At 34.9% G+C, this 16,032-nt stretch overlaps 1 protein-coding gene across 1 annotated transcript in view; it reads right to left on the bottom strand.

The window, feature by feature from the left end:
• LOC105626328 (Down syndrome cell adhesion molecule-like protein Dscam2) overlaps positions 1 to 16,032 on the bottom strand; it is an 89,440-nt gene that overhangs the window by 68,288 nt on the left and 5,120 nt on the right. The window contains exon 4 of the mRNA XM_012207630.1: positions 4,564 to 4,713. Within this exon, the coding sequence (XP_012063020.1) occupies positions 4,564 to 4,713 (150 nt within the window). The remainder of the gene's footprint in view (positions 1 to 4,563; positions 4,714 to 16,032) is intronic.

Below are 16,032 nucleotides of genomic sequence, written 5' to 3'. Positions count from 1 at the left end.
TCTCTTCTCTCTCTCTCTCTCTCTCTCTCTCTCTCTCTCTCTCTCTCGTTTTATCTCTCATCCTCTTCTCCTTCTCTCTCTATCGATGCAAAAAGACATCCCCGAGAGAACGAGATCACCTTGCCGAAGGCGGCAAAGATGCTAAATTCACCGGAAACTATTCGGCCATCGAACTAATTTAACGCTCGGTTTAACAGGGTCGCCCGACCTGTCCTCGACTTGTTCCACTGCGATGCGAATCGCGGCCATAAAGGAGCCGTCGACTATCTCGATATGACTTTCGCTCTATCTCACCGACGAACTTTTAGTAGAGATCGAGTGACATTATCGTCGATAGTAAGATACCTTCTGTGCTTTCTCAGTTATGAGATCGCACGTCTCGTCTACTTAATGAGAATTCAGCGTAAATTTAACTTTTAGTGTTCTTCGTAAGTCTGGCAATCCTCACGATGCATCTCGGCACGGAAAAAAGTTTGGTACGGTTTTTTCGGTTTAGAAGCTTTTGGTCTGAAAGCTGAACTGAGAGCGTTGGAAAAATTCCAGCGATCTTAATTAATGTTATGTCCGGGTGCCAAATGTGGTGTCTTTTTTTGAACGAGATTTTTCGTGAGTCGTGTTAAATTAGATGTTACGCATTCTTCTCGGTTGGCTATGTATAAAATTATCTTGTTCATTGAAAATTAATATAAAACTGACAGTAAAGTTCTGTTTTTAATATATACTCGTATACTATATAAAAATGTATCAATAAATAGAAGAAATTAACTTTTTATCTTTTTTAGAACTTCCTAAAATCTATAAAATATTATATCTATAAAAATATTATATCTATAAAATTTTAACTATAATAGTTTTTAAGTTATTGCGAATAGACAATATGCTTTCAAAATTTTTCGCCTGCGAAAATTTTTTTCGACACAATGAAGGTAAATATTTCTGTACCTTACAAAAAAATCACGCGACGGAAGCTATTAAGCATTGTAAAGTATCGGATGTTGGCAAAGACTTGATATTAAATTCCATCCATCCGTTTGACAAACAATAGTCTCGCAAACATTCTCGAATGTCCACGTGGACTAATTTTTCTCTACGACAGAAGCGTTGAACTCTTAAAAGCAACGTAAGTTAAAAAAATTGAAAAAACATATCGATATTACGTCACATGATCAACAGCGTATTAGGCTTTGTTTTTTGAGATGCGTGATCTTAAAAATTTCAATTCTAAATGGTCCGCAATTCTCATAGTTGCACTCAGTTTTTTTTAAATGCTACTACCTCGACTAAAAGGCTGCGTTTCTCTAAAATGCGGCGGAGAAGTGTTATAACTCCGTGTCGCTGGCACGAAAAGCAACGAGGGGAAAGAGGAGCGATGAGAGGTCACGAAAAATACGGGGGCGGTGTAGGTGATAACAAAAAGAGGCGGGAGGACGCTGAACCGCGAAAACAAGACACTGACTCGACGAAGCGGCGCTAAGCCTTTTGTCGCGATCGTGCCAATCTTATCAATTTCTCATCGGCAGTTTTTATACACTCACAAAAAATTTATTTTCGACAGATAAAACTATTCTTGATCGTTCAATTGTTTTATATTAACAATATACGGGGAGTATAAAAAGTTATTCAGCATTTGTATAGTAAATCTACAATTATTTATACAGAGTCCCGACTGCAATTTTTACAATTTTGGTTTTTTTTAGTATGAAAAATGCTATTAGAACTGTCATTATTTCTTTCATATTAATAGAATCATGTTAACGAATATCCAAAAATCTGTAAAAATAGCATGACGTTCTATTATAATAAGTTAGTTATTATACTAACATACAAAATTGTTTATATTTCAAAAACGATTGAGTTTTCGTGTTCATTAAGGTTTTTTTACTTGATATTGTGTGTTATATTTTTCTATATAAATGTTGAATAATTTTTTTTAACACTCTGTATATGACAATAACAAAATCTATCTTTCTCAGAGGGAGAGTGAAGAAATTGCGACACCTAAAGAAAAAATAAAATAAAATCGATGATTATTAATCAATTAATAAAAGACTTTATCCAAAAGATACGCCTGTTTGGCTTTAAAATACAATAATTAACATTCACATATTACCAATATAAGCTATAATTAAAAAAAAATCCTTGCTATTCAGAATTACTTGCCGTTATGCGAAGTAAAATTATAATTTATGTTATATTAATAACATGTAAATGTTAATTATTATAGTTAAATGTTTAAAGCTAATATCTTTTGAATAAATATTTCTATAATTAATAATCTCATCGGTTTTATATAATTTTGATATTAGCAATGTCCCCATTCCTTTCTATATCAAAATCATCGAAAATACGTAATGATATTTACTTTAACCAGCTTATGCGTTTTATGATTATAATGACACTTGGGCTAGATGCAAGAAATAAGAGATTATCATTACTCTAATGCTGCAATAGTAGCACGTTCACATTTATTTCATGTTCGCAGTTCTCCCACTGTCTCCTAATAATTAACTTATTAAGTTTGCTTTTAAATCAAACGACACATTATTTTATAAAATCACAATGAGATAATTGAAGCATCCTTAAGTATGCTTAATGAAAGAGGATTAATGTAGCGACACTTTGTGCGTCTCTGGAATTTTCTGTAATTCGCGTCTGTGATACCTCTCAACTTCTCAAATACACAAAGCGTTAATTTAACAGCGAGTGATGTCGCTAGGAAGCGAACAATATGCTTGTCCAACTCTTCCTTCGTCATCTTATCAGCTTCAATGTGTGCGACCAAAATAGACAAGATGGTGCACTCTCATCATTAGCCTTCCATTGTTCCGTAGTTCTCATCCGCGTTCGACCTATTTTATGCCTTATCAGTCAGCATCTACAAGGTACTGGCTGAAGTACACCGGAGAAACTACTGAGTTCTCGTGACGAGATCGTCCGTACCACCGATTGAAATTATCGAATTTTCGTGACGAGATCGTCAGACACCCTTTGTGCCACCATTCCGAATGGTATAAACACAATATCTTCGGCTAAATAAAGAAAATAAGCGACGAGTCGCTTATAAATTAATCATACATTAATTAGAAAATTGCTAAAATAAAATCTTCGTGTTATATGTATTTAATCCTCAATAACTAAACTACATCTAAATTCTAAATGAAAACTACATCTAAATTCTAAAACGTTCTATTTGAAGTACAGAACGCAAATAACTTATACCTTCGGCGACAGGAAGATTCGATTTTAATCTAGATAATTTAAAATTTCATAGCATTAATTAAACAGATTTTACAACCGTTTGAAATTTTTGCTTCGAATCTAAATAACTCATTGCTGTAATTACGGATTAATTATAATTAAGATATAAATAGTGAACTAGAAAATCTAATCACTGAAGTAATTTGTTAGTTTATGGAAAATTGCGAAGGTGAGTTAAATACTGAAAAATTACGATGTTGAAAAAACATGGTTCGACTAAATAAAATGATATTTTATCAATTTTTCCATGAAAGGAATATCTAATAAATTCAGAGAAATTAGGGGATTTTCTCGAATCTGTTTGCATAGGACATAGCAGGTGCAGCCTGCCGTTGTCCTTTCAAATACCGAGCATATTTTCGACGATGTCGGTGCATTTGGCTCAACGGGTCGGCAGAAATATCGTCGGCGAACATTTCGGCCATTAGCATTTCGGACACTCATGATTTATTCATGAAGAAAGCGCCACGTGCGACCGGAAGCCGAAGAGGAGGCTGAAACTACCAGAGGTCGGCGGCGTGTGGGAAATGCGCAACAATGCATCACGATTCACTGTGTGCGGAAGGCCAAGCGTGAGAGAACCATGTATAAACGTGTTTAGTTAAGTAGATGCATAAAACGCGGGGATATTCTGCGTCTGGGCATCCCGAGAAATGCTACGGATGAACGGCCGCTCACGTACAGGGTGGATCACAATTATACCGCTAGAACATTTCGCCCTGAACACATGAAACGTAACGGGCATAAGAGATTAGCGAGATGTAAGAGATCGCCGAGGGAACGTTTATGCATGGCCCGTGAGTTTCGCGAAAGATGCGCATTTACATTCTTTTATATAATATTTTTGAGAGAAAGAAATTTAAATATTATTTTATATGTAAAAAAAGATATTACACAATATTATATTTTACGTATAAAAGAATTATTTTTATACTGTATTATTTTATACTGTAATTATTTTTATACTATAAATTTTAAAGATAATTAATAGTTGAGCTCTTGTATTACTATGAAAATAAGAAAGATTGAGATCAATGCCAGAATTTTTTTTTAATCAGCATCCCTTGTCTTGCCCTGGTGTTTCTGCAAATTGCTACTATTAGACTATTCGGCGTATTAATTATTGCATAATTAATGCCTCATTATTATTCAGCTTTTTACGTGCTTATCGTTAACTTCGTATTTTCCTTTCCTTAACTTCGTGGTAATCTCAGAGCTCACTTAGAGTATCGAGGGAGGATTTCCGGACTTCTACTCGAAGAGATCCGGGCTGACGGACTTACGAGGAGTCCTACGAGGACTTACCGGTAACCACGAGCCTGGCGTACGAGGAACTTTCCACGGTGTCACCGGTAACGTGGTGTACAGTGCGGCAACGGTAGGTCGAGTGAGCATCAGCTGGAGTCACCGAGAAGATGAGCAGCTCTCCGGTGGGCAGCATATGGTGCTTCTCGCCTGCGAACAGAAACAGCAACAAAGCGAAAGTCAGCGATATTGCACGGGAAAGAGCAAAATGTTTTGTATCGTTTGTCCATAATTTTGGTACATATAAAGAAAAAAAATTTTTCTTTAGGCATATAATCAGCAGCAAAACGAAAAAATTTATCATACGATTTTAGTAGGATATTAAATTAGATGTGACAGAATTATCGCACAGGAGATTCTATTATAAATCAAAATGTTTTTTATAGTTAAATGAATATATTGTGTTAGATTAATTTTATATTAGTATATTCCCTACTAAAAATGAGACAGGTATTTGAAAATTCGGAAACGGTGGAGGGAAAATTATTTTTTAAATTTATCCCAACCTGCCCTCTCTTCTAAAGTACGACGTGAACTCCGCGAAACACTCAGCGTGGCGCATTTTTCATCGACTCAACGAGTCGCTTTCTCATTCTCTCTCCTATATTCGCGCCTGTCTCGTCTCCGTTGGCCTTTCATTAATATGGAAATTTCTTCTAATGGAAAAATTCGCAGGCGAATCTCACGCGCGGAAGCGGCCGGCTATAAAAATTGCGTTATGAGAAACAATAGTAGCTGCGGAGAAAATAATTCGTTAAACTAGTCCCCTCCTAATGAAGGGATCGACTCTGTTTAAGCGATCCAATATAAAAAGAACGATCAGCAGCAGGACCATGCTCGACGCGCTGGAACGCAAAAAGGAGAAGTATCGACACGAGTGAGAATCAATACTCGTAAAAATTCGAGCGTAACCACTGGGAGAGCGTGCCTGCTAGCACACTCGGTGGCTTAAAACGGTGGATATTCTGCTAAAATAAAAAAAAAGATTAACGCCTCTCGAGTGAATTCCGCTGACGATCGGTGTTGCACGCGCTCGTGCCTCCTATCATATCCCCGAGGATGAAGCTTCGAAAAAATTATTTAAAGAGTTTTTAAATAGATTTTTAAATACATTCTGATCTGTCTCCCTTTTCTTTCGATTATATATTACAACGTTGCATTTTCTATTAAAATTGGGAAGAAACAGAAAACTGGATCACGAGTTTTCATTTATTAGTAATTTGACTCGTGTTCATTATTAATAATATTTTGATATTATAAGTTCGTGCTATTTTCAACGCTAATTGTAAGAAGCAGAATAATCTCTGATATTACTATATTAATGAATATTTCAATAATAAATTGATAATTAACGCTCCGCGTACACAAAGCAAATGTACGCAACATGAAAATATATTGTCTGCCCTTTCTCTCTCTCTTAATACAGCTGTCCGTCATATTTAATAAATAAATGGCACACGTTTGCATGTGATAAAATATAAACGCTGTCAACAGCTTGTTGTTCAAATCAATAAATTGAAAAACGTATCTAAAAGCATTCAACAAATACTTATACATGTTTAGTCTGCATTCATAAATAGAATTATTATATTATTCTCGTTGTAGTCGCAAAATTCATGTATAAAAAAGAATATTAGAAATGTAAAATGATCCTTTTTCATTTCAATTAATTAATCGCATTCCGTATAAGTGTTCCGTGTAAATACATAATGTTCGAGTTTTGAGATAAAATTTATATTTTCAAATGCATTGCTTTTATAGAGAGTACTGGACAAAATTTTTAATTCGAAGAATTCTAGATACGAAAAACATGTTTACTATTGAACTCTGTAAAAGCATCAAATATAGCATATTACAAGCTCAATAATCGACCAGTCACGCGTAATTACCTATGCCATCGAAATTAATATTGCGAATTTCACTAATTGTTCGCAATATGTACGAATAATTGAAAAATTCTCTCGCAATGCAGTGCAGGAAAAGAGACATATAGGTAGCTACAGAGATAAAGAAAGGGAGAAAGAAAGAAGGGAGAGGGCGAAAGAAACATCATAATGAATTAATTTCCTGATGATTGAACAGTCGATAGAACACGTCGATAGAAGTTGAATTTAAATTCGCCGACATTGAATGCTTTCGACAATGAATGAACATTAATCAAACCCCGCAGGAATTTAATGGGCCTATACCATGGAAAACTGATTCTCCGAAAGCTCTTCGCTGCGAAGAGTTTTCAGTTATCTTTCTCGAATTGGCAATCGTACTAACAGGCTACTTCACTTCCTCGTTTTACTGATCTCATGCACTTGATATTCTGCATTATATGAGGATTAATCAAAGCGAATAACATGGAGAACACTTCGTTATTGGAAAATTTTAATTTCCTCGGTAAACAATTAATGTGCGGAATATAAGGGCCAATGCACATTTTGCTTGCGTAATATTTTTTGCGATAAATAAAATTTATATTACACCGTTCTTCAGTTCAGTTTCATTTGCCTTCATAAATAAAGTTGTTCTGGAGATACCAGTTTTTTATTTTCTTCATTAAAATTCATATGAGTTGTACTGTAATACAGTTTATCTATACGATCGAATACGAAAGCATTACATAATTTTCATTAATAGATATACAAGATTTCATTAATTATTGTTGTACCTAGGAAATTTTATTTCTCGGGTTGTTTTAAATTTCCATATTAAATAAGACCGGAAATATTTTTCGGTTGAAATTTTTCACGAAAAGAAAGATAACTCTCTCAGTTAAAGAATACGCTTCGGTAATTCGTGATGGAAGTTTCATATCTGCGGTTCCTATTTGTTGCGCGCGTTTAGGTCAGCATCCGGATATACCCGCATCTTTCGCATCACGTGACACGAATTAGAAACCTAGCGGACGGAAACGCGGTAAATGAGAGCTGTGTCCAATCATTTTTTTTCCCCTCGGCCGGAATTCACTGCGGTCGCGATTACTCACATTTTTCCGCAGTCGCGCTCGGAGACGTGCATGTATAGTATATCACGGTGGCGCGCCGGCGTTTTCCGCCTCCGTAAGCATGTCGGCCGCATGTACGCGTGACTCCGTGGAAAAATGCATCGCGCGAAAAATATCTCGCAGTCTCTCCCTTTACGTTCGCCAGTTTCTCCCTCATCCCTTCACCACCGTGCCCTCTTCCTCATGTCTACAACGTTCAAAACGAGTGCATTTTCCGCCGATGCGTTCGCATCCGCGCCGCGCCGGCAATGTCAATATTTCGTTGTTGGCGCCGCGAGCATCCTCGCCGCGTGTGCACGTTTATAACGGGAGAAATTGCGCGAAATTCCAGCCGTTGAAATGCGTCGGGAGGGAGAAAGGACAGACGGGTAGTAGAGAGGTGCGAGCAGGAATGCACGTAAGTCTGGTTACCTTAAGATCGTGCTCGTGCAATGCAATGGTGGTGCATACCGTCGGCGCCCACCGGCTGCATACGGCGATGAATGCCGACCGTATTGCCATCGTATGAGAGAGAAGGGGGTAAGAGAAATGGATGGGTCTAACCATGGTAAAGAAAAGAAGCGTGAGGGAGGAGAGACGAAGCAATGAATCGAACGTAATAAAAATAACTCGAGCGCGAGGGATTCTTCGGCGTTTTGTCCGCTCATTGTGCGCCGCCCCGGAATGATTATGCGCGGCGATCATGCCGTCGGGCATGAGAAATAGTTGGCATACTTAAGGGGTTCCAAGTACGGAACATCCTTATATATATAGGGATGTTAAAATTTATTTCGAACTTGTTGACAATCGACTGTGGCAGTAATTAAATACCTAATCGGATTGTATTAACTTTTTCTAATAGTTTCTAATAGTTTCTGACAGGATCTAATTAATTTCAATTGTGTTTCAATTTTCGATAACGTTAATTAAAATTGTATTTCAATTACTATTATTTTTATATATAATGGAAGTAAATATCTATATAATAATTAATTATATATTGTGCTATAGTTAAAAATTGTGTTATAATTTGCAATTATATTTTATCCTTGAATATTTATAAGAAGTGACAGTATTTTATTAATATTAAAATCTTTTTAAGAATTCATATATTTTATTTATAATGAATGCGTGTATATAAATAAAAGTATCTCTTTTATGAATGTATACATAAAACATCATCGGAAATACAGAATGTTAAGTAACAGAAATGACTATGCTGTAGCTGGTCAAACGCGGATATTAATTGCTTTTTTATCTGATGCGTAAAGAAAATAATTAACTTCAATGGAAATAAATATGATATTTGATGTAATTTTTTCGGTTAATTAAACTTTCTATTAAACAATTAGAAAGCATCATTGATGAACAAAAGCTAATAAAATTTGATATTTATTTCTTTCATGACAATGCGTACAATATCTTTAGCTTTATCGTACAATGTCAATCGCAAAATACTAAAACTATACTAATCAAATTTTATCATTAATAAAATTGTAGACCAACAAAAATTCATACAGTTCACAACCAATACTTAATTAAACTAATATCAAGGGAATTTAACAGTACTTAAAGGCAAAAGAGTTAGAGAAACTTTGCTATGGCTAACTGAAATCCCTGCTGTTCCTCAGGGAGACTTTAATACAGCTATGAGATTCATACGCGAATACAATTTCGTGCTATAATAAAGGTAATGGACTATGTTTGAGAGTTCACGAATCGCGACGAACCGTTATGGACTTTCGACCAAACACTGGCGGCGGTGGCCAGAAGTTATTTGTTTAGTTGATGAAGCGACGATCTATCCGATATCGCGAGAGCGAGCTCTATAAATATTTTTATAATATAACCGAACACCCAGTAAATACAAGTGTGTCAGCATATAACAAATCAAAGGTGTATTGAAGCGAAAAATAAAAGTACTGCCACCGATCTAATCGGCGTAGCGAGATTCCTTTCAACAACGAATCTGCAAAAGGATACACATAAGGGAGAGTTGACTCTGGAATCAAACGTCACAAATTGGTTGTGCTGTGAAATCCGCGAAATACTGATAAGTATGTGAAATTTCTTGAACGTTGAATAAATTAGTAATTTATATCCGCATACTGTCAACCGCAGTATTTGAACAGCATCCTTTATTTTCGATATTTTATATATACATCAATAAACAAGATATTCTCTTTGTAATATAAAATATGCTATCAATTATAATTATATACAAAAAATGTAAATGTAAGTATGATTTTAATTAAATTGTATATAAAATAATATATGTAATAATATATATTAACATTTTATTATATATATGTATATTAATTACTCAACATTTAGGAGAAATGTGATCGAAATTTGAAACGTACAATATTATTCATCAAGTGAGATATTAAATACACTCTGCTTTCGAATTTACATATATATATATATATATGTGTGTGTGTGTGTGTGTGTGTGTGTGTGTGTGTGTGTGTGTGTGTGTGTGTGTGTGTGTGTATGTGTGTGTAGTGTAGTGTAATACATGTACACAGGTAGTGACATAATATCTCTATTCGATATATCTCTCACATCGAAGCGATAACCCTGTCGAGGGTTAATCAGCTTAAATGCAAGTTTAATCAACAAGTATATTAAAACTTATGCCCATTTGCGTTGCTCTAATATCCGAGTGGGATATTGTCAGTTAATGGCTACTGCATGTTCTATACATATTATATATAACATAAAGCTATTGGATTCCGTATAAATAATAAATCACATTATAGATTCTTTATTTTTATCTCTTCTCAAAACTTTTTCTTCCTACACAAACATCTATATGTTATTTTATAAACTGACAATTTTTATTTTTTAATTATTTATCTTTTATTACATTTATTTCCTATTCTTTTATTTCTTCAGAATTGTTTAAAAATTAAATCAATTAAAAGAGAATGAAGGGAAAGAAATTAAAAAACAATGAATGCACTAAAATGCTTCGAATGCGAAAGAGAACGCAATAGAAGACGGGGTGACTACAATTTCCTTCATAATGGCGGCCTCGGTCTGAGCGATGATTTATGTATACGCCGATTATTACCGAAATATATCTCACGCGCTGGATTTATTCCGACCGCGAGTGGATTCTCTCTGGAGTGTCGTGTGCGAAACACGAATCCGCGAATTTTTAAGGAAAGTTCGTTCCGTTCCCATGAGCGTCGTTCGTCACTCGCAGAAACCGCGGTAAATCGACCTCGAGTCCGCGAAAATTACGTTATTCCAGCAATCTTTGTCAATACGCGGTTTCGTATTCATTGCGTTATATAAGATTGAATATAAAATAACAAATCAGAAACATCAGGCAGTCACCGCGATTACCTATTTATGTTTATACAAGTTTTCGATAAGAAAATGCTAGTTTTCACAGAAACGAGTCATAAAATGATACTTAAAGAACTATTAAGAGCGTAGAAATGGTGATTAAAGAAACTTATGCTGCGCCATTTATTTGTGCGGACGTTAAGACATTTTTCGTCATGCTTCCTTATGCGGAGCAAGCACAATTACTTCTTTCATGACTTTACGGAATGCTGGTAAGTGCGCCACTTTACCTCGCGCGTCCGCGACTTATTGCGACTTCGCTTAAGTTCGCCAGGACAAAGTACGCAAACTTTCGTTTTACGGGGGTTAAAACAGAGACGTTGTCAAATTGCGTTTCGCTGGATTAATTTTTCAAGCGTACAGCAACGATGAAGTTCCAAATGACGGTGATAACTCTTCGAACATTGTTACGTTAACAACGCAACATCATTATAGAAATATAATACTGACCAATACTGAAAGATAGTAATTAATTTACTTAATTTAGTTACTTATTTTAAATATTAAAAACATTGTTGTTCAGTACTTTTAGTACTCCAAATAAATAATTAATTATATTGTCTTTCAATGATACTTTGGCCAATATGAGGTTTTTGTAAGGAAAAAAAATATTCTGTCAAAAAAATATTCTAATATCACATGTCAGATTGCTTCAAAAAATAAATTAGAATATAATGTGAGTAATTTACAGTGCAAAAATACACGCAAATCAAATTATTCGCTCGACAGAAATTAATCTTATTTAGTCCACATGAGAATTTTTTTTTCGATTCTTTACTACGCACTCGTGTACTAGATTAATTTTCATCACTTTTACAAATATAAAAAATTATTATTAAATGATTTTTATATCTACTTCAATATCTTTAGAAAATATTTATAGATATTTGTAAAAAAAAAGAAAAAATAAAGAGCAATTAGCTAAAGCTCCTAGTATTTCAAAGAAAATACGCACGAATAATTAAATTAATGTATTGTAAGTAATAAAAACTTATAAATTAGATTTAATAAACGATATACAGAATTTATAGCTTGTTCCATTTAAATATCATATTATATTCTGAATTGTATAATATAAAAAAAATAATACATTCTGAATTGAGGATTTTAGAATTCACGAGTTTAGTCTCGCGCTTTTACTTGATGAAAAATTCAAGATGATTACTTTTGCTTTACTTGGAAGAGGATTTCAGGACATGGCGAATGAGTAGTAAGTAAAAGCATGGCTGTTATTATTGTACGTATTATTCAGCTATTTTCAAGCTTATCTGCATGCAAAAAATAGTATCGTATAAAAAGGTATCTACTAATTCATATACAAAAAATTTAGGCACTTATCAATAGTATCGAATATTCTTCCGTACAATAATGATATAGTATATCATCATATTGGGAGAAGGTATAATATCTCACAAATAAGGAAGAATAATTAATTAATCGATTCATCTCGTTATAAATGCACGTACATCATGGCTTATTTTAATTATTAAAAAAAATTCATTTTACAACAAATAGAAAATAATTGTACAAAAAAATTTTACTTTTAAGATTACTTTTAAGATTTACTTTTAAGATTATTTAGCAAATAATAATTAATTTTGTACAAACAATATTCAAATAAATAAACAGTCTCTTCCTAGTAGAAAAAATATTGCGAATAAATATGTTACAAATAATATCTTTATGCTGATAAAAATATCAGAGTTGTTATCAGAGATACAACAGAGAATAATCGCGCAACAAACACGAAATTAAGTGCGATGAACGAAGCGAGATATAAACAAGAGTAAAGAGGGAAACAAAAGCTGCTTAAGATAGCGGTTATATAGGAAAAGAAAATGCACCGTAATGCAAAGCGGAAAGTGCTTTCCATAAACGTAGAGATGAATAAAATTTGTTTTTGGCAAATTTTCATCTCCACTAAACATCTTGGTGCTTCATAATTTAAATATAAAAATACAATAAAAATACATTAGACGCGCGCAAGAGAAAATATAAGAATAAAATAATTAATTCTAATATAAGTGAAATAAAATAATTAAATAGATCTTTTTTGCTATCATTCTTATATAATAAATTAATATTATTATTACGTTCACTATATTATTTATTAAAAAAAAATCATTTTGTTGTTGTCACAATAAATTGATATAATATAATTAAATATTCTTTCAAAGTAATATATTTATTAAACATTGCTCTTTTAAAATTTTTTTAAATTTTGCAAAACCGTAATGGATGTATATTCATTAAACGGGGCAAACCATGAGAAAATAAAAATGTAGCTCGAGATAAAAAGAGGCAAAAGGAAAAAGATAATAGTGTCATAACATGGATGCTACGATGCAACGTAGTTCGGTATTTCCGTCGACGATAGTCAGCGTCAGCGTAAAAGAATTTGCATTATACTTGAACTTCTCGGTTCGATAATTACGTTATAATAAATTACACGTTATAAAATCTACTACAAAACTACGTAATCATTAAATGCAAAATGATAGCATCAACTGAAGTATGAGTATACCAAGATGCGATCAAAGCAAAAAATCGAAATTACGTTATTCTTCATTTTGCCACATTAGTATTTCATTAAATGCACAACACACACGTAACAATTGATGACATTAATTATGACAGCATGATTACTTAACGTCTTAACAAACGTAGATATTTCTGCGATGATTCGCGTTGCGAGTATTCATGTTAATAATTATTACAGCGAAATATGTAAAGACGGAGTTTGAGCTCCGGGGTTTGGCCTTTCTCGCAATACTACTCGTAGTACTACTGAATGCGCATTTGCGAAGTGGTCGCAGACAAATGAGCGAGACGTCAGGACGGCTGTTGCGGCGAGGATAGTTCGACGTTTCCATAGACAAGCAGCCCGAGCTAATTTGCATTGCGGTGGAACGTTTCGTGTTGGAGTTGGCTGCATCCGGATAGTCATCCACCGGCACTTCACGTCGACTCCTGAAACGTCGATACACCCGGTATGCGTCGCTCGCGGCATACGCGAAACTAATAACTGAGCGGAGTATTTCAAGAGAATGATCTGCTGCTTGGTTAGATGCTCCTCCAACCGACTGTATTTTACGTAATAAACAAACGTCACGAGTGCATATATCAAAAAGATTTTTTGGATCTACTCGCCATATATACCCATTTTTTTGACTCTGGAATTAAGAGTAAACTTTCTGCTACATAAGTAAGAAAATATCTATATTATATATCTCTTGCGTTTGAAAAGTATGGAAGTGGAACCGACAGTCTAAATCCGACAGTTAAAACGTCTGATTCCGATAACACCAGGAGTTTAACACAAATTAATTATTAATTCTTCGTAATCTAGATGATCTCTACGTTAAAGTGATTTTTAGCATCTCTGAAATTGTTGCAAAACTCCGAATTATTCTTCAAAACGCCGATAGTTTTAATTGAAAACAAGAAAATCCATCGATTTGATTGCATAATCCGCCGTGAAAATTTCTCGTATTTATATCGAGAATTCTGCATTAGTACAGAATGTCTCGCGAAAGGAGTACGAGCTTCTTATTCTCTCTTACGGAGAGTAAATCTAACGCGAGTGCAGACTGTTTCCGAAGACGATTAAACTTCATAAGCGGACCGTTCCTTACGTCTGGCGGGCAGGCGACAAATCCTCGGATTAAATCAAACGCGATTCGCGTCTCGTGCAGTCCAGAGAGAGGAAAATCCAATCTAGGAAGCGGGAAAGGCGAGATTCTAAAGGCGCGCGCGGATGTACCTGCCTCTAAATGGAAAACGAATCACTCGGAAAACTTTCCGTACGCGAGAGCGTCGAACAGGTCGAGCATGCCAGTGCGAGGAAGTTCGCCGTTTATTCACCGAGCTATAATTTATTGCGGGAGATGGGGAATACGCGTCGGTGAATTCAAGGCAAATTTTTCGATGAGGGAGAAAAGAGCAAGAAGAGACTTTCGCGTTTATGCTACGCACGTGGCAATCTGAAAAGTCGCGCAGTAGCGATCGAAACATGACGACAATACGTCACGTTTCGTTGTCATCGTCGTCGTCGTCGTCGTCGTCGTCGTCTTCCCCCAACGAGATCTCACACAGATGACAGGAACACAATGCCTCCATTATGACACGAGGAAAACGAATTTAGGAAAGTTTCTATGATGCATCAGGTGCTTGACTTCTCGGTGGCTTCGGGGATGAAATTGACAAAAAAAAAAACAGTTGAATTTGTCCCGCAAAAATTCGTTCGATTTGCACGATAAATTCGATTCGCGAGAGATATTTATTTATAACATGATCCAAAAATCATATCGCAAATATAACCTGTAGATAATTAAATTTTATAGTCATTATGACTTTAGTTGAATTTTAGATGTATTTTTAAATCTAATTTTTTTTTCATATTCTATTGCGTAAATAAAAAAACAGATCTCCAATAATTGTTAGACATTATTGACGACATATTTCCATTGCAATTGTTGGAAATGATATCCCACAGTGATGTCAATTTTTTTTTATATCCACGTTGTCGCGTGTCCAATTGCTTTCGTCATTTAAATGAAACACAAATAGAATTTGATCAGTCTAATGCATGCTTTTTAATTAAAAGTCGAGCGAACGAATTACGAACTTCCAGAAATGTCATTCATATGTAATGTTCAGCAGACTGCAGATGCAGAACCATCAAAAGATACTAGCTATAAGATGAGTAACAAAAAAAAATCATCTGAAAAAATACAACGCGCATTTTTATACTCTCCATTTCTCTATATATAAAGTTATATGCCTGTCGACGGACGATATGCGATACCGGTGTTTCGTAATATCGCGATTTATTCATCCAAGGTTCGTGCGAAATGACGCTATTTGTTGTAAAGTGCATGTGTGTGTCTGTGAATGAGTGAGTGAGTGAGTGAGTGAGTGAGTGAGTGAGTGAGTGTGTGTGTGTGTGTGTGTGTGTGTGTGTGTGTGTGTGTGTGTGTGTGTGTGTGTGTGTGTGTGTGTGTGTGTGTGTGTGTGTGTGTGTGTGTGTGTGTGTGTGTGTGTGTGTGTGTGTGTGTGTGTGTGTGTGTGTGTGTGTGTTACGTACGTACGTACGTACGTACTACGTACGTACGTACGTAACGTTACGAAACGTTCTA

Source organism: Atta cephalotes (genome assembly GCF_000143395.1).
Source record: "Atta cephalotes unplaced genomic scaffold scaffold00005, whole genome shotgun sequence".
Lineage (NCBI taxonomy): Eukaryota > Metazoa > Arthropoda > Insecta > Hymenoptera > Formicidae > Atta > Atta cephalotes.
The sequence above is the reverse complement of the archived record's forward strand: the minus strand, read 5'-3'. Positions and strand labels throughout refer to the sequence as shown.